General features: G+C 34.4%; 2 protein-coding genes across 2 annotated transcripts; both read right to left on the reverse strand.

Annotated features, from left to right (window-relative positions):
• Positions 1-698: 698 nt before the first annotated feature.
• LOC116106049 lies at positions 699-1,588 on the reverse strand. Its single transcript, XM_031392410.1, has 4 exons — positions 1,354-1,588; positions 1,214-1,278; positions 1,056-1,116; positions 699-913 (listed from the first exon to the last, which is right to left on the reverse strand). The coding sequence occupies exons 1-4, from the start codon at positions 1,586-1,588 to the stop codon at positions 756-758; spliced, it is 519 nt and encodes a 172-aa protein (XP_031248270.1). The 3' UTR covers positions 699-755.
• A 1,980-nt stretch (positions 1,589-3,568) lies between these two features.
• On the reverse strand, positions 3,569-24,611 carry LOC116106057 (probable apyrase 6). Its single transcript, XM_031392415.1, has 8 exons — positions 24,020-24,611; positions 21,821-21,933; positions 15,460-15,567; positions 12,618-12,672; positions 8,764-8,919; positions 6,815-6,912; positions 5,705-5,946; positions 3,569-3,839 (listed from the first exon to the last, which is right to left on the reverse strand). Exons 1-8 carry the CDS (start codon positions 24,558-24,560, stop codon positions 3,569-3,571), a joined length of 1,584 nt encoding a protein of 527 aa, XP_031248275.1. The 5' UTR covers positions 24,561-24,611.
• Between the last annotated feature and the right edge of the window lie 750 nt (positions 24,612-25,361).

A 25,361-nucleotide genomic window follows, 5' to 3' on the forward strand; every position in this document is an offset into this window, starting at 1 on the left:
GAGTTTTCTTTTGCAGTGCCCGAGGACGTAGGTTACAATACCGAACCTCGCTAATTCCTGGTATTCTTTATTTTTGCATTTATTTTTGGCCATTTATTTTTGCTTTACTACTTGTTATTATATATTCAATAGCTAGCATTAGAGTTTATGTTTCCGTTACATAACAATATATTTGATAGAAAATCAGAAATTATACAGAAGATCCCATTTAGGTTTCTTTAAACTCGTCCAAGATAAGAAAGTGTAGACATTATTTTTTCTTTACCCTAGCCTTTGTGTTGATTCATGAACATTACATGTAATTCAGTTGATATGCATAACGCCACTGGACAAGAGAAGTGAAACCAAACCTATTCAGTAACTGTATGGAAAATTATAGAACAGATCAATATATTGATTAAACTAGTAAAATTTGACTACGTCGATTTTCAGGTTAAAGAGCAAGGGATTCAAAATTCTAAAAGTATTTAAGATTCAATACTTGCATTCTTGTATATCTCCACCTTTTGTTCTTGGTAGAATACATGATGGTTTGGCATGACCAGTGTATTGTATTAACCAACAACAATAGTAAAAGATATCAAGTTTCTCAGTGGTTTCCCTATGCGCTTTAATATGTTCCACAACTTGTAACAACTATTTCCTAGTAGAAGAATTGTTTGGAAAGTTTCTTGGCAAAAACATGGAGAAGAAGGATGTTGAGTAACCAAAAATGCAACTTAAGAATGCAGCAAATTGGGATTAAGTTAGAGAAATCATATCATACCAAATGTAATACAATTCCCGGATGATGCAGCGGCAGCAACTCCAGGTCTGAGTCGCTTCTCATCAATAAATGTCCCATTTGTACTGTCCAGATCTGTAACCAACAGACTCCCTTCTTTCTTCTGAATACGGGCGTGCAACCCAGATACTATGTAATTTACATGAACGTATTAATTAATAAGAATTATATAGAGTGAAATAATTTTCTTAATCCATTAATCATATGGCCGGGTTTTTATTGAAATAAAAGCAAGTGGAAAATGGGATTTGAGTTATAGAAAGAAAATGACCTGTTGCAACTGGAATCACCATGTCTGCCTTCTCGGGAAGACGGCCAACGGTTACCTCACTCTATAAAATTTCCAAAAAGAAAATCACTTAGCTTAGCTTGGTACAAATGGAGATAAAACAACCATACGTTACAAGGCACAAGAAAAGAATTACGTACAGAAGTAATTTCGAATGCATCTGGCATTGGAACTTTATAACCAATGTGCCTTGTATCTCCATCACCTACGATTTATTCATTCAACCATAAATCATGTTGCGAATTTCTAACTAATTAATATTTTGAAAGTAGTAACTTACCAACAGGTTCAAGAAGCCACCTTTCGGCAACATCAGTTGAGGTGCTCTCAGATTCAGAAGCATGTACAACTCCAAGACTTGAGTGTTTCTTTAATGGTTTGATTCTAAGAAAGGTGTTGGTCTTGCAGGACTGAAAAGGGACTGAATTAGAAAGAAGAAGATATGCTTTAGAATGAAATTTTATTGAGCTAATTAGAACCTTAGCCTGGCAAAGAGACTCCAAAGTCATTTCCATTTTTTCTGAAATCTGTTAATGTTTGAACCAAAGGATAAACAGCTTTTTCCTTTTGTGCACATGTATGTGGCAACAATTTAATGTTCTGATAAGGATGTGGATAACAATATCTTAAAACTGTAATATATATGGATTTTTGTGCATAAAGTTACCATATTACCATTCTTTTTAATTAGAGTAGAAAATGGGACAATGCAGTATCAGTTAATACATTAGCTAATTGGGACGTTATGCGGCAATCATAATAACACTACATAGAATTCATTGGGCTTATAATTAGGTTCATTTAATAAAAGATTATATTTATAGAAATAAAAATTGAAATTAAAGTAAAATCTCTCTATAATCATAATTGTAGGACTAACTAATTTTATTATTATAAGAAGATTATTACTTAATAGAAGTGTAGTTATAAAAAAAATTTATTTTATAATTCATGTTTTAGTAGTATAGTATTAAGATTTAAATTCATGTTTTAATAGTATTAGAATTTCAAATTCAGCGTTTCAATTGCCTATTTTTTAAACGGATAGAAGATTACGTCTTGGAACTAGTAAATATAAGTGTCCTTGATGGAATTGTAAATACAATTGTTGCATAGTCAATTGATGTGAAACCACAGACAATTGTCAATTGTTTTAAACATTACAAGATTAAGACTCTCGATGTCGATAAATTGCAAGTTACAAATTAATAGGAAGAGGAGAATCAAAGAGTCCTATTAGAATTGAGTGATTATATTCGACAACTTTACTACACTAATCGAATGGATATTAATATCTTTCTCAATCATCCAAATGAATAGCAAATCATATATGCTTTATTTGAAGAAGAAATCATTGCTATAATTAGACAAGAATAGAAAGGAAATAATTATGAGTATGATAGCATGGAAATACAAAAAATTTCATGCCAAGAAGCTCTAAACATACTTGAGACACTAAAAATATTTTGGCTTCAACAAGAAAATGCTCATATTAATGAGTAATGTACCAATAAGTTAAAAGATGTAGTATTAACTCTAAAACATAAATCATTGTCCCAAACAACTTTAGATAAATATTTTATTTCATCTTAAACCTTTAATGTAACATAGCATATTTTTTTTTTTTACAATATATAGATAGTTATTACTATGTGGAGACAACTTTCCTTAAGAAGGAAAATAGAAAAATTATAACTTATTACAATATGGAGTTTATTCATATTTATAACTATCGCAAAGTAGAAATAAAAATTTTTATGACTATGTAAAATTTATTCAAATATAGAATATCAATGTAGAAATGTTATACTGTATATGGACAACCCAGATCAATACTCTAGCACTGAAAATTGAAATAAATGGGTCCGGCCCTTTACCCTAATAATCATATATCATTTCTTGCGATATACCCATCTCCATCCAATTTACGAACTAAACTTGGCCTCAGGGGTGTAACCCAAGTGACATAATTAGTTATTTACCTCCGTTCTATCAATAACTCTTTCGTATTCACTATTCACTAGGTTCACAGTTCACTCCGTTTTTATCATCACTATACACACTGTTACTTATCATTCAAAACTCAAACTTCCTTGACTCCTCTTTCATGTCAACAAAAGACCTAAGCTTCAATACCATATATTTCCAAGTAAAAACAGGCATCAACATTTAGTTTAGCTGGAAATGTCATAGCAACTTCATTCTCTTCTCTAGTTAAAAATCAACTAATAATATAATTCATTGAAATATAATTCATATCCCAATATAAATTTATTCCATACATCAGTTACCTACAAAAACATGAGGTCTTTTTATCTCAGGTATTAACAATAATACTAGATATAAATTATATATCTTGCTACTTAACACACTATAATACTGCAAAATGCGGCTACAGTCACCATAAAAAAAAAAAAAACAAAAATTTCCCCGGATTCAAGCATCATCAATTATACAGCAGAGATATACATAATTCTTATCAAATAAGAAAACAATTATCTGGGCACTCGGGTAACAATATAGTGCCCTTTCTCAAGATCGTATATTGTTTTTATCTGTGGTTTTCGCCATTGCAGTACAAAAATAGCACTAAGTAATACTATTAACAGAAAAGCAAACAATGAGAAGTATGTTAGTGACTCATTTCCTACAACCTGGTCCAGCTTCTCACGTTCCAGTTCAAGGGACTGCAGCTTTGACTGGAAGATGAATGCTCCAAGAGTCCAATCAAGGGGATTCTTCTCGGTATGGTTTACAAATCCAATTCTGCAATTTCATCATTTCTCATCAAAATTCATAACGTGAAATAGGCAAAAGAATTGTTTCTTACAGCCAAGATCCATTATTCCTACTGAATTCACAAACAACAAAGGACTTCAAGGGATTGAGGACATCAATATGATCAATAAACTTTTAAATAACATGATGACCCAAGATAATAACAAGTAATAAACCAAAATTTTTAGTGATCAAATTTCTTGCTTCAGCAAATTTTTAAAACCAAGTGATAGCATACAATATAATTTCTGTAAGAAGACGGTACTCACAGTTTATGTGTTTACCTTTTTTGGTTCATTGATAGTGCTACAGTCTCATTATTGTTAGAATAAAGGACAATAGGCGATATAACCATAGTCCTTACCAGTTTCTAAAGCAGCTATATATTTGGCCTCCTTAGTGTAATTAGTAATATAAGATTGTTTGATACTCATCTAACTTATAGCTCCACCGGTTAAAGTAAGCACATATGCAAAGCAGCAAAAGTTTGATTTTCTGAAATCTGTATACCTTGAAGGTCTATCGTTATGCATTGAAAACTTAGGTATATCATTTGTTCGAATTATGCATTGAAAACTTGAGCAAGATCTGATCTATATATGTTGCTTGGGTAAGCTAAACATTCTAACTTTACAACCACACAAAAGCTTAATTCCTAAATTACGTTGGCTTCCCCTTGGTCTTCCATATTAAATTGGTCAGACGACGAAACCTAAACAAATGATAATAAGCCTATATCATTCATAATAAGTGAATATCAACAACATGCAAGACCAAGAATACAATATTATCATCTTTCTTTACCATACCATATTCACCAAGATTTTGATCAAGACTGCAGATTTCACTATCAAATCCAATATTCCAGGATCTAGACGCTCACTTAAGTGCATATATAGACTTGTGCAACCTATATACCATCTTTTCTTGACCTTTAGATGAAGATGCCCATAAATCGGTACTAGGTGAAGATGTCTCACAAAAACCCACCATGAAAATGCTACAAATGTGCAATAAGCACGCATGAAAAATAGAGAAAATAAAATGAGATGGATGTTATAGTTTTAGTATCTCCTACTTATCAATGCAACATATATTGAGAAGATCTTGAGAAAGTTTTCAATGCATAATTCCAAGAAAGGATTACTTCCTTTCAGGAATAGAATTGCTCTCTCTAAGGATCAATGTTCCAAGATACTTGAAAAGGCAGAGCACATAAAGAAGATTTCTTATGCTTCAACCATTGGCAGTCTCATGTATTATTTATGTGTTAGACCAGACATTTGTTATGTAGTAGGTATGATTAATAAGTACCTATCAAAGAAAAGAACCAAGCACTGAGTAGAAGTAGAAGATACACTCAAGTATCTTAAAAGAATGAGTGAGTATATACTTATCTACCAAAGGAACCGATCTAATACCTGTAAGGTATACAGATTTCAAATTCTCAAATCGAATAGAGATTTTAGAAGTGTGTTTACCATTGGTGGTAAAGCCATAAGTTAGAAGAGTATCTAACAACCTTGTAAAGAAACTATTTGGTTGATGAGATTCCTATGGTTGTATCGGCTATTATCATTTAATCTAACATACTACTATAGCATTTTTAAAAGAAAAGGTAACGTGATAATAATATTACTCAGATCTCCTACAGCAATTTACCAAAGATAAATGAATCACTGTATGACCAAAGATAAATGACCGGTGAAACAGAATATTATGCTAACAAAGTAAAAAATATCATGAAGAGATACCAACAAAATAAAACAGGAGCTTCATTGAGATATTATCTGAATTAACAAACACAAAGAATGCTATCATGCTTATTCAGCCATAATGAGAAAAAAAAATACCTTTTATCATGCAAAGGGATTCCAAGACTGTCATGCAACAGTGCCACCGTAAATGCAGAAAAGAAACAGTATCTTAACAAATCCAAATCATCAATGCCACGATGTTGATTTTTCAGTATACCCCAATCATTTTCGCAATAATGTTTTCCAAATGCCTCCAGTTCAAACAAAGAAGTCCTAGGAACCAGCCCAAAAAGCTGACGAAGCTCAAATGTGTTAAAAATTCCAAAAATAGCAACTACCTTAACAACCAAAGAGAAACAAATTTCAAGCTAGTAATAATATATTTACCAGAAGACAGTGTTGAATTTTTACAGGATGAATAACATATTATATTTGGTTAACTGCAAAAGATTATGTTTCCTTCTAGAATCACTCTTGTAAATGATTTCATCACTTTTTAGCATTTAGATGTCACTGACTTACACTGCAATAAAATAATTCTAGAAAGACAACTCACTTGTGCAAAAAGCCTTCCATTTACTAAGAAGTCACTTTAGAGGGTTGCTTTAAGCTTGCTTTTGTTCATATATGAAGGATGAAACAGTAAATTAAAGACCATACCTAGGCAGATAAGTGTTCCTTTGACAGGATACAACTTAAATAAGTTACAGCTTTTGGGATAGCGTCTTGTCTAGATTTATGCCTTGAACTAATAGATAAATAACATTTTGGATGTCTTAGTCAGTTCATTTAAATTTGAATTGGTTCAAGGTCTTCCATCAGACATAATCCAAATACACAAAATGCATAGATTTTTTGCTTTGTTATGTCCTTGAAATTGATATTGTGGATCTATGGAACTATGGGGAAACACTTTTTCATTTTGTGTGATTTTAAAATCTGTGAAATTTGGTTTCAGATAAAACAGCTACTGTAAGGAGAGGTTTACAATTGCCACATATATAAAATCTATTATCTTAAAGCGCTCCATTATGTTACAATCTTTACTTTGCTCAACTGTAAAACATTCAGATAAGAGTCACTGCCTCAAGGAACAAACACTATGTGTAATTACTATCAAACATAGCCCACATGCAGCAAATAATGAAATTATATAAAGTGAATTTTTTTTACCATTAAATTACGTTTAATATCATATTTACAAACCTCAGAACTATAGAAGAAATTTTCTGGTGAAGTGGTCTGGTCTTGTAAGCTGGAGAAGAAGGATGAGAGAATTTGACAAGGCGGATGCAAGCATTTATCTGAACAGGTAATGAAAAAAATATCACAGAGAGAATATTACATTTTACAGAACTTAAGAAAGTGCTTCCGACTCTGAGAATCACATAAAGAAGGAAGATAAAAACTAGAACATCATAATTTCATATAAAAACAAGAACTGTAAGATTAAATTTACACAAGACATGCATTCACATAAAACAACACTGGTGAGAAAGAGATACGGATGAAGGCCAGAGACAAACTATGAGGGCATGTTTGCTTGGATGCAATGGGTAAGGCAATGGGAATGGGAACCCTCATTCTCTCCCCGTCTCATTGTTTGGTTTAAAAGAAAGAGCATTCAACGTAAAAATCATGGAACAAGAACTCGTTCCTTCAAGGGAAGGAATGAGGAAGGAATTGTCATTTTGTTCCTCAATTAAATACAAAATTTCATTTTTCACCTTTATTAAAATATTTAAAAAAAATTCTTATATAATTGTCTAACAATTATTAAATTAAAAACTAATTTATTGTATAATTAAAATACTAATAATTAAAATATCTAAAAATGCTTATAATAAATATTTATTATTTATTTGAATCATAGATAATCTTATTAATAAAAATAAATAAGTAAAAATTCCAACAAACTAGTCGACTAGTATTCAGCCACCACATCTACAACACTGTTGACGAGTGAATGATCTCCAACCGTCGATCTATAGATCTAGGTTGGTGAGGGTGGTTGAAAATCAACATTTTTTGGTGGTCGCCTAAAGCATGCCATGCACGTGCAACCAAAACAACGAATCAACAAGTACCACCGCTAACCTAGATTGATGAATCTGCAACTAGCGATCACTCACACACCTACGATGTTGTTAAACACGAGGTGGCCAGCCGTCAATCGGCTGTTTCACCAGAATTTTTTATTTTAAATTTTTTTAATTAATATTATTCATAATTTAAATAAATAACTAAGATTTTATATTGAATAACATACCTTTTATTAAATAATGTCTATTTAGTAACTAATTTATATATAATTTCATAAAATAATATCTTTTATACAACAACAAAAATTTCACTATTATATTAATCTAATACATGATATTTTATATTTAATAAAAAATTTATTGTAATGAGAAAACAATTCATAATATGAGTGATATGGAACGTTATAATATTTTATATTTTTATGTGTAAAGTTACATGTATCAATAAATTATACATAATATTAAAAAAAAAAAAAAAAAAAAAAAAGGTGATATTATTAATGATGTTTAATGTTTTAAACTTGAGGACAGTTTTGTCCACATATCTAATATTAATGAAGTTCCAATATATTGTCCACAATGGAATTCTCATCATTCCATCCTACATTCCCATTCCCATAATCATTGTCATTCCATTTCAATCCTTTCCCCAAAGCAAACATGGCATAAAAGAAAAACTAGAAAAATTCACAGGGCTTTCATGCCAAAACTTTTAAGCATCAATGCCAATCGTGACACTAATAAATTGATAGAGGATACATATAAGATACCCCACAGTTAATGCCAAAAGATTTATAAGCATACCATCAAAAAATTTCAATCATTTTATAAGCTTTCTAACATGTACTAAGCACTTGCGTATAACAACAGTTTTACTAGGGATAGATTTCTCCAATTATAAGGGCTTCCCACATGCACTATATTTACATTCTCTTGTAGATCCAAGACCAGAAAAATTGAAAAAATTTAAGAAGCAGAAACCATAAGATCTCAGCTCAGGTAAAATGAGATCAAAGAGGCTGGTACCTTGTCTCCCCAATCAGCTGAGGACAAAGGTAAATTATATAACAACATAACAAAGTCAGATAAAAGAAGATGAAAGAGAGAAGGTACCTTGTCCTCTCGTCAACAAAGCCAGAGCTTCAAATCTACAAGCAGAAAAGTTTCCAGCAGCATGAGATTTAAGAAGTTTCCTATCACTGGAACTCGATGTCAGCTCATAGCCTCTAGGGATGCAAGGGTTGTTAGAACGTACTCTGGAACTTGAAACTGCATAAAATCAACGATGGATCAATCACATAGTCAACTATAGAGCACGATTAGGTACACATGGAATCAAAATGTTATCCATCGATGCAAGACTTTGTGCATTCATCACATCAAACCATCAAGATTGCCGAAAGTTTTATTCATTTTGCTTTTACAATAAAAATTTCACTTACAAGTTCTTCGCTTGTATCAAAATGAATATAGTCAAAGAATAGACTCAGTACATGCCACTTCACCTAACCAACCAACTACTACCAACATTATGCTCCAATTATGTATTGGCAAACATGTAAAGCATGACGATTCCCAGCAAACAGCCAAATGCATGGTTTCTAGATAATCCTAAAGAACTCAATTTAAATTTATGATGAGCACAACATTACATATTCTGAACTAAGGAAATTATGTTGAAAAAAAATTAAACCATCTCATTTCTAAATTTTTGGTATTTAAACAATTCCCTCAAATAGATTAAAGTAACACGCTGCAGGTCATGCAAGCTATTATCAAGACTTAAATCATAAGAGACTTAAATTTGAATACTACACATGTTCGGACTTCAGGATTATTTACTAAGACATCTTAGACGGTCAACATAGATATCATTTTTACTTTATCATTAGTAATAGTTATTTCTTTCAAGGAACTCACTTGTGTATTCCTCGTATCTCTCTTTGGGAATTTCTAGTTTGGGGGAAGCATGTTGGCGATTTAGTAGGCTGTTTTAAAAGAAATAAAATTATAGCATTGGTTGAGGCTAGGTTTTACTGGTCAAAGGATGTGACTAGGATTTTCATACATGCCATTTCTTAAGACATCTTAGCTGGTCACCTCATCAGCCTATTGACCATATCCCAACTCACAGACAAATGGTCAGACTAAAGTGGTTAACCATAATTGGAATATACTTGGATGTTTGGTAGGTCAAAAAACTGATAAATGGGACCTTTTTCTTCCCATATCCCAATTTTAATACAAGTCAACTAAAAAGAGTCCTTTTATGGTTATTCATGGTTCTTCACCCCGCCAACCTATTGACCTTATACCATTACCCTTGATTATAGTTTTCTAAACATAAATGTTGTGTTTGCCAAATACATTAGTGACATATATGTTGAACTTAGGCATCAAATCTCTTGACAATGATAATTATCTGAATGCTAACTACATCATAGAACCCAAGAGTTTCAAATGGGAGATAAAGCAACGGGTTGCAATTTCTTTTGAGAGATTTCCCAGAAATGTCAAAAAGAAATTGTATATCATGCCACAAGACCACACCATTCTTCATAGGCTTGGATCAAATGAATATTTCGTTGACTTGCCTAATGATTTAGCCATTAGTCCAATGTCTAATATGGCACACTTGTTTCCTTATGGAAGCACTTTTAAGCCTCCTATGGTTTTTTCTATTGTTTCTATTCCGTCTAGCTACACCTAATGAACCATTTGTTCCACCCATGGCTACAGATAAGATTTTGCATATTTTGGAAAATTAGTTTGTCACCTCATCCCATGGTGGAAATTGACATTTTTGTGTCCATTGGAAGTATAATTTTCTCAATGCTGATATTTGGCTTTCTAAAGGCGAGATTCATTCTCATTACCTTAGCCTTGTTGGATGATTATTTGTAGCGTCACTCATCGGAGCAAAGTTTTTTTCAACTAGGCAAATTGATGGAGATCTCCCTACTAAAGACTAGGTGTAAATGTTTGACACATACATAGGTTTTAGGTTTATTGTTTGTTTTTATTTAAATTTTAAGGATTTCAAATTCAATTAGGATTATCATTCTAAGCATATGAATAGGCCTTAGAGTTACGGAATGGCAGATTTTTTTATGCTTGATAAAGATTATTGTTACCTACCTAACTTTCTCTTTAGAAGTCTCTCATTTCTTCTCTAGTTATTTTTCTTTTCCTTCTTTTTGTTCTCTCTCTCCTATTTTCATTCCTTTCCTACATCACTTCTCCTTTAAAACCTCAACTTTACCATTTTCACACTTCTTTCAACTCTGACACAGCAGAAACCCATAATTTGTTGAATCTCAGCCAATAAATTAGCATGACATCTCTTAGGAATTGACATAATAACAATGTATTATTCATTACTTAGATTTCAGCGTTTGGCAGGGTTTAAGACATAGAACAGTGTTGTTTAAGCTTCCATTTTGTTTAAGGCAACTAAAATAATAAATTTTGGTAAAAGAAAATTGATTTGGAATATAGAGATGACTTACAAAATCAAATTGACTAGACTAGTGGTAGAAAAGGGCAAAATGGTAATAGAATCAAAAGAGTGGTCAAATATAGGGAGGGATTTCAATGGACTTAGTCTGGGACAGGTCTGCCAAGTCCCAAATTCAGAACTAGAAAAAAATAAAATAAAACAGAAGAAGAAGCAAGAATCAGACCCATCCTAGACCCATCATGGGTCAATCTTTTTTATCACAAACCCATGCCATTAGGGTCTAGCACTCATGCGTCCAGAGTTCCAAAGGTCAAATAAATTTCATTTACTTATTTAAAAAAAAAAAAAAAAAATTCTGCTCTTTTTGTCCAGGTCTAGGCATAGGTTTGAAATGGGACACCTAGACTAGGAGTGGACAAAAATATTGACCAACCAAACTGAACTTGAAAACCAAATATTTGATTCTGTTTTTCTGCATAGACAATTTTTTTTTATTATTCTTAATAAATATTCTACCACATGGCAATAAAGATACATAAATCAAATTTTCCCTAAACTAATGTTAATATATATACGTAGCAGTTTTTGTTTGTTTGTTTGTTTTTTAGTTTTTTAATGTCATGTTAATAGACATAACTTGTTTACTTTATACCGCTAATAGGTAATAAAATTTTAATTGACGATTATTGTAATTAAACAAATTTAACAAAAAAAAGAAAGCCCCAAAAATACTGATAAAACAAAACCGATAATTTTTCGGTTCAGTTTTTATTTAAACGGTAAGTTTCAGTTCAATTTTAAATAGAATAAGAGTATGTTTCAGTTTGTATTGGCCTAAAAGCCAAACTGAACGGTTTTTCCACCCCTACCCTAGACCCAGTCTTCGATGCATGAAAAAAAAACGCATAACCCACACCCGTCCCAAATCCATGATGGATCTATATTACACGCCAGCCATTTGAGGCAAGTTATACCAGCTAGAGTTTATAGGCCATAAAATAATGCAGCTCACTATAATTAACTTTGGACCATAACATTGTACAAGAAGTGAGTACACCTGAGACTTACAAGATTTGACTGTGGAATTCTGCAGCTCATACAACAATTTCCACGCTGCCTCCTATCCAAAAAGAAAAACTGAAATTTCTCAGTCAAGGACCTTTCAATATAAGTGATAAAGATCNCCGATAATTTTTCGGTTCAGTTTTTATTTAAACGGTAAGTTTCAGTTCAATTTTAAATAGAATAAGAGTATGTTTCAGTTTGTATTGGCCTAAAAGCCAAACTGAACGGTTTTTCCACCCCTACCCTAGACCCAGTCTTCGATGCATGAAAAAAAAACGCATAACCCACACCGGTCCCAAATCCATGATGGATCTATATTACACGCCAGCCATTTGAGGCAAGTTATACCAGCTAGAGTTTATAGGCCATAAAATAATGCAGCTCACTATAATTAACTTTGGACCATAACATTGTACAAGAAGTGAGTACACCTGAGACTTACAAGATTTCAACTCTGTGGAATTCTGCAGCTCGTACAACAATTTCCAAGCTGCCTCCTATCCGAAAAGAAAAACTGAAATTTCTCAGTCAAGGACCTTTCAATATAAGTGATAGAGATCAGAAAGGAGAATAAGATAGAGAAAGCAAGAAAGAGGAAAAGAAAATAGAACAGGAGAAAAACAAGAACTAAAGGAGAAACATAGAAATTGAGAAGAAAGTCATTATTATTGATCAATTTATACTTCAAGTCTATTGACAATATCCGGGCCTCTATTTATAGGAGGCAAAGCAACTAAATAGGAAATTACGTCAACACCAAATAGGAAAACAAATTAATTTAAGGTAAATCCACTCCTATCCAACTTGAAAAGAAAATAAAACAAACAATTAAATTAAATTAAATCCTAAAGAAATTACATTATATCCCAAAAATCTCTATCTTGTCATACACCAATTGCCCTAACTAAAACTAACTTCGAGTCCTAGTGAGTGTGCTAAAGAACAGGATTAATCAGGCATGTATTTTTTTTTTCCAGAAATGGATCAAGATTGGACTCTAATGCCAAATGACGGAGATAAAAAAGGATTGAATAAGATAGAAAAAGCAAGAAAAGGGAGAAATCTGAAGAAATAGAAAATTATTGGACTCTAATTCAGTAAAAAGAAATGGAGATTGAATTTAAGATTTTTGTGCAGAAGCATAATTGAACTTGGGCTCTAATGCCATATGATAGTGATCAGAAAGCATAGAATAAGATAGAGAAGACAAGAAAAAGGATTAGAAGAAATAGAAATGGGAGAAAAACAAGAAGATTCAAGGGAGAAACATAGAAGTTGGAGGGAAAGCCATCATTATTTATCAACTCATATTTCAAGAATAGCAACAATAATAATCTAGGCCTCTATTTATAGGAGCCCAGAGCAACTAAATAGAAAAGGAGATCAACCTAAATAAGGAAGTCCACTCCTATCCAACAAATAAGTAAATAAAGCAAACTATGAAAGAAACCCCTAACGTGTCCTACATCGATAAGTGAATTACAACAATGTAACCAAAAGCTCAAAATGCAAAAAATGATTACAGTCAAGTGAGATGAAGATACATTGTAGCTCTATTGTAAAAGATAATAAATCAATGAGTACTATGCTGTTTTACCAAATAGAAGTCAACTCAAACTCTAAAATTTGTCTTGAACTCCATGTTCAGTAATAAGGGAAGTAGGTTGATGGCTGCAAAAGACTAATGAAAGGTAAGGGTTGATGAAATAGCATTTGAGAATGTAATTATGGTTTTACAGAGCCGTTTGAACATCTATGTTGTATTTTATTTTCCAACAAAGAAAAAGTGAATCTGAGCAATACTATAAACAAGTAAAACTATAACAATGAATGACAGAGGAGAGAGACAGAAGAAAAAAAATCAAAGCAAATAAAAGGATTGATATAAGTAACATTGTTTTCAAACATTTATCTTCGAAGACGGAAGTTCTCAATCGAAGGAATATTCATCGACTCTACAATAGAATATTGCAGCCTATAGTAGATTGAATACTCCAAGAATAACAGATCTTGGTTGTAGCATCATCACAGTCCTAATCATAACTCGAATGCATGAGAAGCAATTAGAAAGGTTTGAAACTGCCTTTCCAATTCACTTATACAACAGTGAGAACAATTGTGGACCACAACACTTGAGACTAACACTTGCTCCAGCTCCAAGAGCAGCTGCAAGAGTAACCACTAAAGCAGTGAATTTTTACTAACAGGACACTGGTATTAACTAAGCTTATGATACTAATTAAAGTTTTCCAATGTTCTCTAACATGGATTTAGATGTGTCCAATACTAAGGATTTAGATATATAGTATATTATGCTCTGCATCACAACACATTACACAGTACAAAGAGTCTGATACAAATAACCCACCGAATTTTACGAAGCATTCTTACAATAACTTCAATAACACATTAATCAACATTCTGTAGACACCTGGACAACACTATTCCAACTACACAGCAACAATCCTTCCCTCCCAAAAAAAAAAAAAAAAACAAAAAACAAAAAAATAGAGATATAATAACAAAGAGAACCCACCATCACATATTGTTAACCCTATCACCACAATCACCACCCATTTATAAATACTGTTCCTCCCTATTGCTAAGATACCACAGTTCATAACAAACTACTAAATCCACAGTCAATCTCCTGATGCATGTGATAAAATATTTTTGTAGATTTAAGAATGGAATACATATTTACTTTAACACTCCCACCCACTTGTGATTGAAAATAGCAGCAAGTGCACACTACAGGGCCTAAGATGGGGCCTTCATACTGTGAACCAAGTTAATGAACAAAGTTTGCCCAAAACTACTCTTTCATGCCTGCAAACATGTTAGTAGATTAGAGACTGCTAGAACAGTATAAATACCTACCTAACACTCACCTCTCATGTGCATACCCCACATAGCTCGATACTAAATATATTGTAAAAAGGATAATGATTTGAACAAGGAGGCTCGAAAATAGATACAATCAAGCATTACAATGAGCCAAGAATGAAACATAGTCCACCCTGCTACAGTACCATGTCAACTCAAAAGCTTATGATTTTAAAGTAAACTGTTAGCTGATGAGCCAAATAACTCTTCCAAAAAGCTTTAATATAGACTTTTACTTCTTGAATAAGGGCATGAAATAAATTAACCATACCAGCAGCAGGATGTCGAAATTCAATTTATAAGACTATTAGAACAGCTAAAAATTTTAGAGTATACAAGTTAAAAGAACAATATGTGTATGTATGTATATATAGAGAGAGAGAGAGAGAGAGAAACACCTGACCAAATTGCGGCAAACTTTGTGTGTGAAGATCATAAGTAACTCCAGCAAATCTGATCATTTGTGCAGATTGTGCTAGTGAAGATTCTCTCATAGCAAATGTAACCTGCAAATTTTAGTTAAATGGTTCAAAATTTAGTTAGTAACTAAACAAACGAATAAAATTAATCTGAAAAAAAAGTAATGCAAGACACCATACTATAGTAACCACCATTTGGCATAATGTTTAACAAACATCTAGTCTTTCATTTATTCAAGGCATACATAATAAACCCCTTGCAACTATCCCAGATAACCTTGAGGTTTCAAAATTAACAGAGATAACATTGACATTATGAACCATTTGAAAAAAAAAAAAAATACACAAATATTGACGTCTGCAGATCAATAAAAAGTAAGAAATTTCCTATCGGGTTATCAAACATCTACAAAAGGTAATTTTATATGAGTTTATTAAATTAAAAACACAAATCCTAGGTTTTCTTGCAAACCATTTCTTTAATGCTTTCTTCTCTCTACAATGCCTTTCTTTTTTCTTCATTCAATTAATTTTCATCTTAGAAAAATTAAATCCAGAAATCATATCTTCAAGGTTCCATTATATGTATATAGCACACATCATGTGTAAATCAAACTGCGTTTCCTAAATTAGATTTCACACCTTGATCAACATTCTCTCATTTTGCATCATTCTTCTATAATCAAATATAAACTAACATGTCAGAGAAGGTACTTGAACAATAATGTAACATATTCATCAGGGTGCATACAAGGAAAATTATCACAAAAAGCCACTCAAGTTTGGCTTAAAACCACAAAAGGCTAGTACCATTTCTGAAAAGCAAAAATAACTTCTAAAAAGAACCTTACAAAGTAAGAAAGTAGTACCAATGGCAAAGGCATTACTTGAAAATCCAAGCATTTCCTATCTAAGTATGGCTAGTCCAAAAATTTTATTCTTTATTTATAAAAGAACATAGTTAGATTTGATTAATGCCATCGACCAGGAGAAATGGTTTCAACCACATAAAGAACTCATTGAGCACAACCATTGACAAATATATTCACACATGGGTGCAAACATTTAGAAATAATCTATGGAACAAAATACCAGTGTCGTGATCTACTATAGATATTAGTTATCAAGTATGGTAACATGAACAAAAAAAAAAAATAAAATAATAAAAACACTATAAACATGTAAATGTATAAAATGATGAAGCATGTAATTAATAATCCATCTATATTACTGTTGAAGTGTAAAATAGGTGATGAAGTGTAAAATAGGAAATAAGATTATTCTCTATATTAGGTTAGGAATCAGATCAATTATATTAGGAATGTTATTATCTTCTTCCTAGATTATAAACATACAAGAAAATATTTCTTCACATGGTATCCGAGCTTGGTGTTTGAAATTTCAAAAAAATTTCTCTCTTTCTCGGATTTTTTTTTCCGGCTACTGTTCTCTGGCAACGATCAGAATCTGGTCCAATCACACCGGACTGATCGTCTTCTCCTCGTCGTCCTAACCCGAGTGGTTTCGTCGTCGGCCGCCACTGCACGCGCCCTCACGCGCCGATCGTTTTTCCGGCATCCCCTCCTTCGATCTGTTTTTCCGGCAAGCGTGAGTTCTCACCACCACCGGCATCTTGTTCCTCTCCACCTTGCCGGCAAAACCCTTCAAGGTGTTTCCCTTAGCTTCTGCTCCGATCTGTTTTCCGGCAAGTGTACTGTTTTTCCGACGAGTGTTCAGTTTTTCCGGCAAGCGTAAGTTTCTGTGTTTCTGTCAGTTTCAAGACTTCATGGATTCTTCAAAAACAGCCTCTCCTTCGCATCCAAGTGGTTTTTCTTTGTATCTCTCCCTCCCATCACCACTAAGCGATTAATTGGGACTGCTAATTATTCATCATAGGCTGCCTCTGTCGAATTATGGTGTATAGGTCGAGGTCTGGAGGATCACTTGACCACCAAAGCTGCCGATATTACGTCAGATAAGTCTTCCTGACTAAAATTGATGCTATGCTGTGTAGTATGTTTAGCAAACTATTGATCCCCCCCTTCACCCTATTTACAAATCTTACCGCTCTGTGTTGATATTTGGAGTCAGGCTAAACTTCTTTATACAAATGACATTTAACTTTTATATTCTGTTGTGTCCAACCTAGTTCATCTCAAAAAACAGGATATGAATATGTCGGACTTCCTGGTAAGATAGCTTCCCTTAAGACAAATTCAATCTGCTGTTACCAGCTGATTAAATCTGCGGCAGAAGATTTGGCTCAACGGGACAAGTTCTTTATGGTCTTGACACTTGCAGCTCTAGGTCCAGATTTACACCTGTTCGAGATCAATTCTTTCTGGATCCACCGTACCTCCCTTGATGAGTGTTTGCCGATTACTTCGGGTTTTCTCCCTACTATTGTGCATTCCCCAAGTGACTCTTCGGTCCTTGTTTCTCAGTCCCACACTTTTCGAGAACAGGGCAATCGAAGTGGCAGAGGAAATCGGCCAAGTGTAGTTATTGTCATTGGTGGGGGCATACCAGAGAGAATTGTTTTAAGTTACATGTCGACCTACCCGAGCTGCTAATATTGCTCAGGCTGATCACTCTGATCTTCATTCTCAGTCCTCTACAGTGCCAGCTCAGCCCTCCTTAACTCTCACAGGTCCTGATTATGATGAATACTTACAGTATCAGGCCAGTAAGCAGTCTTCTTCATCCATTGCCTCGTCGCTCAAACGGGTAATTCAATTGCTTGCCTTTCTCAGTCTTCCGCTTTAGGACCTTGGGTCCTAGATTCAGCTGCCTCGGATCATATTTCTGGTAACCCTCGTTTACTTACTCAATTACAAATACTGTATCTTTAGCTCCTATTACTTTCCCAATGGGTCTAAAGCCGATGTTCAAGCTATTGGATGTGTAAAACCCCTCCCCTCCTTAGCATTAACTCTGTGCTTTATATTCCCAAATGTCCATTTAATCTCGTGTCTATCAGTAAACTTACCCACTCCTTAAATTGCTCTATTCCTTTTGATACGACTCTGTTGTTATACAGGATCGCGACACAGGATAGATGATTGGCACAAGACGTAACAGGTCTCTATCATCTCTATATCCCATCTACACATGCATTGTCTCTAGTCTCCGGATCTCCTTCATAATCATTTGGTCATCCTATTCTTCCAAACTTCAAAATAGATCCTAGGTCTATCTAAATTGTCGTCCTGAGTTGTGAGTCGTGTCAGCTTGGAAAACATACTCGTAGTTCTTTCCAAAGCGTGTCATAAACGGGCTGCGTCCCCCTTTGAGTTAGTGCATTCAAATGTGTGGGGTCCTTGTCGTGTTAACTCTACTTTGGGATTTAATATTTTGTTACAATTATTGATGACTATTCCCGTTGCACTTGGTTATTTCTTATGTGCTCTCGTTCTGAATTATTTTCCATATTTTCATCATTTTGTGCTGAAATTAAGACTCAACATAATACTACCATTCGTATATTACAAGTGATAATGCTCATGAATATTTTTCTGATTCCTTTACTAAATCATGACATCTCAGGGAATTCTTCATCAGTCTTCTTGTGCTTATAGTCCCCAACAGAATGCATGCTGAGCGTAAAAATAGACACCTCATCGAAACTGCCGCACTCTTCTTTTACATAACCACGTCCTTTTCCGGTTTTGGGCTGACGCGGTTCTAACCGCCTGTTACTTAATAAATCGCATGCTTTCTTCTGTCTTACAAGACCAGGTCCACACTCTATATTATTCCCTGATACTCCATTATTTTCTCTTCCCCCGCGTGTCTTTGGGAGCACCTGTTTTGTTCACTTTTCTCTCCTGTCAGGATAAATTGTCAGCCAGTCTACGAAATGTATTTTCTTAGGGTATTCACGTCTTCAGAAGAGCTACAAGTGCTATTCTCCCACCACACATCGCATTCATCTCTGCTGATGTTACGTTCTTTGAGTCTTCTCCATTTTTCCTCATCCAGTGGAGTCTGATCCGATAGTAGATGTTCTACCATCCATACGTTACTTTCCCACCTTCGTCTGTTTCGATACCTCAATCTAGTACTAATACCACTCTTCCTGTCGACAATAGTCATGTTCCTTTTACAGGTGATCCTGTGTTCCCGCTGCCGTTCCTGAGATCCCTGTCACTGTAGGTCCTGTGCCCGATTCCTCCAATGCCACGGTCCTATCTCCAGCTGATCAGTTTCCCATTGCTATTCGTAAAGGTATGCGGTCTACACGCAACCCTCATCCCTTCTACAATTTTTTGAGTATCATCGTTTATATCCTTCATATTATGCCTTTGTATCTACCTTATCTTCTGTTCTGTTCCTTGCACTGTTCATGAGGCACTTTCTCACCCTGGGTGGCGTCCAGGCAATGGTTGATGAAATGTCGGCTTTGCATCATAATCATACTTGGGAGTTAGTTTCCTTACCTCCTGGCCATTCGACTGTTGGTTGTCGGTGGATTTATACTGTCAAGGTAGGTCTAGATGGTAAGGTTGATAGGCTGAAAGCTCATTTAGTGGCCAAAGGATACACTCAGATCTATGGGACAGATTATTTTGACATTTTTTCCCCTGTTGCTAAGATGTCTTCCGTCCGGTTGTTCTTTGCTATGGCTGCCATTCGACACTGGCCTATGCATCAATTGGATATTAAGAATGTTTTTCTTCATGGTGAACTTCAGGAAGATATTTATATGGAGCAACCTCTTGGTTTTGTTGCTCAGGGAGAGTCTGGTTTGGTATGTAAACTTCGTCGTTCTCTATATGGCCTCAAACAGTCTCCTCGTGCTTGGTTTGGACAATTTAGTACAGTTATTCAAGAGTTTGGTATGATTCGATGTGAGTCTGATCACTCTGTTTTCCATAGACATACATCACCAGGGCAATGTATCTATCTGGTTGTCTAGGTCGATGATATTATCATTACAGGGAGTGATCAAGATGGCATTGGACAGTTGAAGCAACACTTGTTCAAACACTTTCAGACGAAAGACTTAGGGCTACTTTAATACTTTCTTGGCATAGAAGTCGCTCAGTCTAAATCTGGTATTGTTATATCTCAGAGGAAGTATGCACTGGATATTCTAGAGGAAACAGGAATGTCAGATTGCAGACCAATAGATTCTCCTATGGATCCTAATTTGAAACTCTCCCCTGGACAGGGGGAGCCTCTTGCTGAGCCTAGAAGGTATCGAAGACTTGTTGGAAAACTTAACTATTTTACTATCACCCAACCTGATATTTCCTTTTCTGTTAGTGTTGTAAGTCAGTTCCTTCAAACTCCATGTGATAGTCATTGGGATGCAGTTGTCTGGATTTTAAGGTATATCAAGGGAGCACCAGGTAGGGGCTTACTGTATGAAAATAAGGGCCATTCACATATTATCGGATATTCAGATGCTGATTGGGCAAGATCTCCATCTGATAGACATTCTACCTCACGTTTTTGTGTCCTTGTTGGAGGAAACCTAGTTTCATGGAAAAGTAAGAAACAAGCGGTTGTTGCAAGGTCAAGTGCTGAAGCAGAGTATCGTGCAATGGCCATGGCCACTTGTAAGCTTGTTTGGTTAAAACAACTAATTCAAGAGTTGAGATTTTTCAAAGTATCACAAATGAAGTTACTCTGTGATAACCAGGCTGCCCTTCATATTGCTTCAAATCCAGTGTTTCATGAGAGGACTAAACGCATAGAGATAGATTGTCACTTTGTTCGAGAGAAAGTTCTATTAGGGGATATTGCAACTAGTTATGTCAGTTCCAACGACCAATTAGCAGACATCCTCACTAAGTCTCTTAAGGGTTCTCGTGTTAATTTTATTTGTAACAAGCTTGGTGCATATGACTTTTATGCTCCAGCTTGAGGGGGAGTGTTGAAGTGTAAAATAGGTGATGAAGTGTAAAATAGGAAATAAGATTATTCTCTATATTAGGTTAGGAATCAGATCAATTATATTAGGAATGTAATTATCTTCTTCCTAGATTAGTTTTTTGTTTTTGCTATAAACTCATTGTACATCTCATTATGAACATACAAGAAAATATTTCTTCACAATTACCATATGCATGCAAAACAACATAAATAATTAAAACAATGATAATAGCAATAACTACAAAACTAGTTCCTCAACAAAAATGATTATTCACTTACTTCTACAGAATTTCAATGAATCAAGCACCACAGTTTTTATTGTAAGTTATTGGATAGCAATCAGTTATACTTTTAAAAGGAAGTGAATAGGTATGCAACAATAAAGAGGCAACCACATGTCATAGATTTATAGATATATCAATAGTCAATCATGGCCAAGGGAAGTGGTGATCAGAAAAACCTGCAAAGAAGTCCCACCAAGTTCAACTATCCCAATGGTCTCTTGAGGCTCACCTCCCAGGGTTCCAAGAGCATAGTTTGTAGCAATCCAGGCATACATACCTTTTTCTTGCCCTGCAACATAATAATATTTATACATCATTCATCATTGGTGGTTAATTGTTACTTACAAGACAAACACTTAGCTTCTTGATTAAACAGAAAACTTCTAAAAAAAGAGAAAAAAAACTATTCAAAAACAATAATTGTTGAGTATATATAGAAAATAAAATCACAAAACACCTTTGAATAACCATTATTGAGGAGATTTGAAAAAGATTATGGAACTAAGCAAACAAAGTGTTAGTCTTTATAAAAAAGATGTAAGCAAAAACCTAAACGTTGAAACAATTTAACTTTTTTTTTTTTTTTTTTTTCATTTTAGGAGCATCGTGGCATAGTGACAAAAATCAAAAACTCATACACTTGAAGAAAATGTGAAACTTGCAGGTAACTATAATCCATCCGAATGCAATAAAAGCATATAAAAATAATAAGTCCAACACTGGCTTCTTCTTATCTCCACATAGTTTTCCAAATTTCTTGGCCAGGAAACAAGAAAAATTGTATTAAAAATAAATAAATAAATAAACAGATATAGAATGACTAAGCCTATAAATGTTTCAAAAACTATACAAGAAAAAAGTCAGCTCAAATCTCTAGACAAATGAAACCCCAGCCTAAAAGTCTAGAAAAGTCCTCTACAATTAGACTATTGAAGCTTCCCAACTTTGGACAATAAAGAAGAAAGAAACTTCCTTGAATTTTGAGGACATAGCTGCCCATAGAGAAATTCATTCTCCATATCTTCAAAAGCTCTTTTGTTCCTTTCTAGCCATAAAACCTAGAAAATATACAATCCCACAAAATACCAACTTTCCTATTGCCCTTTGTAGCTATATGCCTTTCCACCGGTGCCAAGTAGCAGGACGAAGGTGCCCAAGATAAATTAAATCCATTGACCAAGTTGTCAAGCATTAAACAAAGAGGCACTGTAGAAAATGATGGTCAGCGATTTCACAATCATTCTTGCATAAGTTGTACCAATTTGGGGATAAATACATAAAGGTCTTCTTCTTTGAATCATGTTATTTGTGTTGATTTTTCTAAGTGTTGCAATCCAAGCTAAGAATCTAACCTTGTTTTGAACTTTAGCTCTCCAAATCACACTTGAAGCCTCAAAAACAGAGACATTGAGAATCACTAAGGCTATGGAAATTAGAGTGACACCCTCCAATAGATGGAAGAAATCAGCACATTGTCGACACTCTTTGTCGTTTAAATCTCTAAAGAAATGAAGATTCCAACCCCCTGAGATGATGAAGAATCCACCACATTAGCAATATTGAAACTATGCCTAGCTGACATCCTGTATAACCGAGGGAAAAGACCAACAAAAGCTGCCTCAGCAAGCCATATATCTTCCCAAAATTTTGATGTTCTGCCCACTGCCAACAACCAATTTTATGTTAGAAAGAAATAAGCTACTTCCATGGGAAATATGAGTCCAAGGACATCTACAAGAGCCCCTAATAATATTTAGTGTCTCATCCCATATAATGGATCCCATACATGCTTTTGATTATTGAATGCCAAAGAGAGTTGGCTTCCATGTAGTCTTCTAATGCCAACTAAATACCGCACTTATTTAGCATTTAAACACAATAACAAGAAATGTTAGACTAACCTCTTTTTTCTTGATGTCATGTTGAATTGGAGTGAGAACATTTTGCTAAACATATAGTCTATAATCGACTCATCTTAGAAATAAGAGCATCATAAAAGAGTGTCAAATAATATAGACTGTATAGGACCAAACTATACAGTATCACTAGAAATACCTAAGAATTGCCACCTTCTTGTTGACAATATGACAGGCAATCCATTCTGTCTTTGGAAAAGACAAACCATTCCCCCAGTTACATAGTCTGCTAGTTTTGGATACCAATCCTGTTATTTAGTTAAAACGAACTGCTTTGAATCACAATGGTTCACATCTAAATGGTTTCATAACAAAATTTACATTACTAACAAAAAATAGGTTTTACCAACCTCCTAAATTTAGCTCTCTAATCAAAAGTCAAACATTTGGAAGTAACAATGCGTTCATTTAACTAACAACAATAAGAGAAAAGAATGTCCAAATTAAGAATGGCAAAACCTTCAAGAACACGGGACCAAGCGTCCTTAAAAGCAAAACCAGAGGCTCTCAAAACCCGGCGACATTGTTCCAGAACCCGATCTTCCGCCGCATTATTCAGCATCAACTGCACCCTAGTGCTAGCCCACTCCTTCTTGGGCACCCTCTTTTTGGCAAAGCCAACCAATACTTGAATCGAACGGTCTAAATCCCCTCTGGCCTCAGTGGAATCAACAAACGGCATCTGTCCGTCGCCAAGGAACTTAAAAACACGAAGGCGGGCGGTGGCGAGGCCCGAATCGATGACAATGCCGTAAAATTGCACATTGGGCTCCACGAATTTAGCAGATTGGTGGAGTTTTCGGGCAGTGGAGAAAAGGCAATAAAGGGAGGGGATTGTGAAGAGAGACGCTAATAGGAGGAGGAGTTTGTTTCTGTTGCTGGTGACTTTGAAATTGGAATTGGGATTTGGATTTGGATGGTGCACGCGAGGGTGTAGCTGCGTACGGTGAGGAGGAATGTAGGGAGTGTTAACTCTGGATTGGAGCTTTGAGAAGTCCATTGAAGAATGAATCGGAGATTTTTGTTACATTTGGATTTCAATTTCAGAGTTAACTCCCCGGCCATCCCAAGTTTCAATTTAACAAAATCTAGCCTTGAAAATGTTTTTCGTTTTTTTTAAATTTAGAGAAGTTGACGTGGCATAGTTAGGATTCATTAAACATGTAAAATAGGTTAAAATAAAAAGATTAAAACATATATGTAGTTAGGATTCATTAAACATGTAAAATAGGTTAAAATAAAAAGATTAAAACATATATGGGAAAAATCATAATTAATGAAATTTTTTTAAAATTTGAAATTTAAAAGTTCGCCCCACCCCTTCAAATCGCTTAATCGAAACTGATTAAGGCAAAAATCGATTTCTTGAACCTTAAACAGAGACTATGCGATTTCCGATCAAAACAGCAAATTTTCACACCAAATTCAATCCTAAAATCGATTTCTTGAACCTTAAACGGAATCTCTGCGATTTCTGGCGATACAGTCCATATTTCCGATCGAAATTGCAAATTTTCACACCAAATTCAATCCTAAACCATGGCTGACATTCACAATGAGGACGAAAACCCAACGCCACTTGGAATCCTAGAGTCCGGTGGCAATAGCAGTTCATGTTAGAGTAAATGCCCTAGAGCCAATCAATTATTGTAGAATTGACTCTTTGTAATAATGTTCATTAATCAATAATAAAAAGCATTTTATTCTATATCGTGTAAATCATTATTATTGCAATATGTATTGATATATGTCCTTAGAATGGTAGAACCGTGACGAGGGTATCAAGTGTTTCAAATCTTAA

This window comes from Pistacia vera, unplaced genomic scaffold, assembly GCF_008641045.1.
Source record: "Pistacia vera cultivar Batoury unplaced genomic scaffold, PisVer_v2 Contig509, whole genome shotgun sequence".
Taxonomy (NCBI): Eukaryota; Viridiplantae; Streptophyta; class Magnoliopsida; order Sapindales; family Anacardiaceae; genus Pistacia; species Pistacia vera.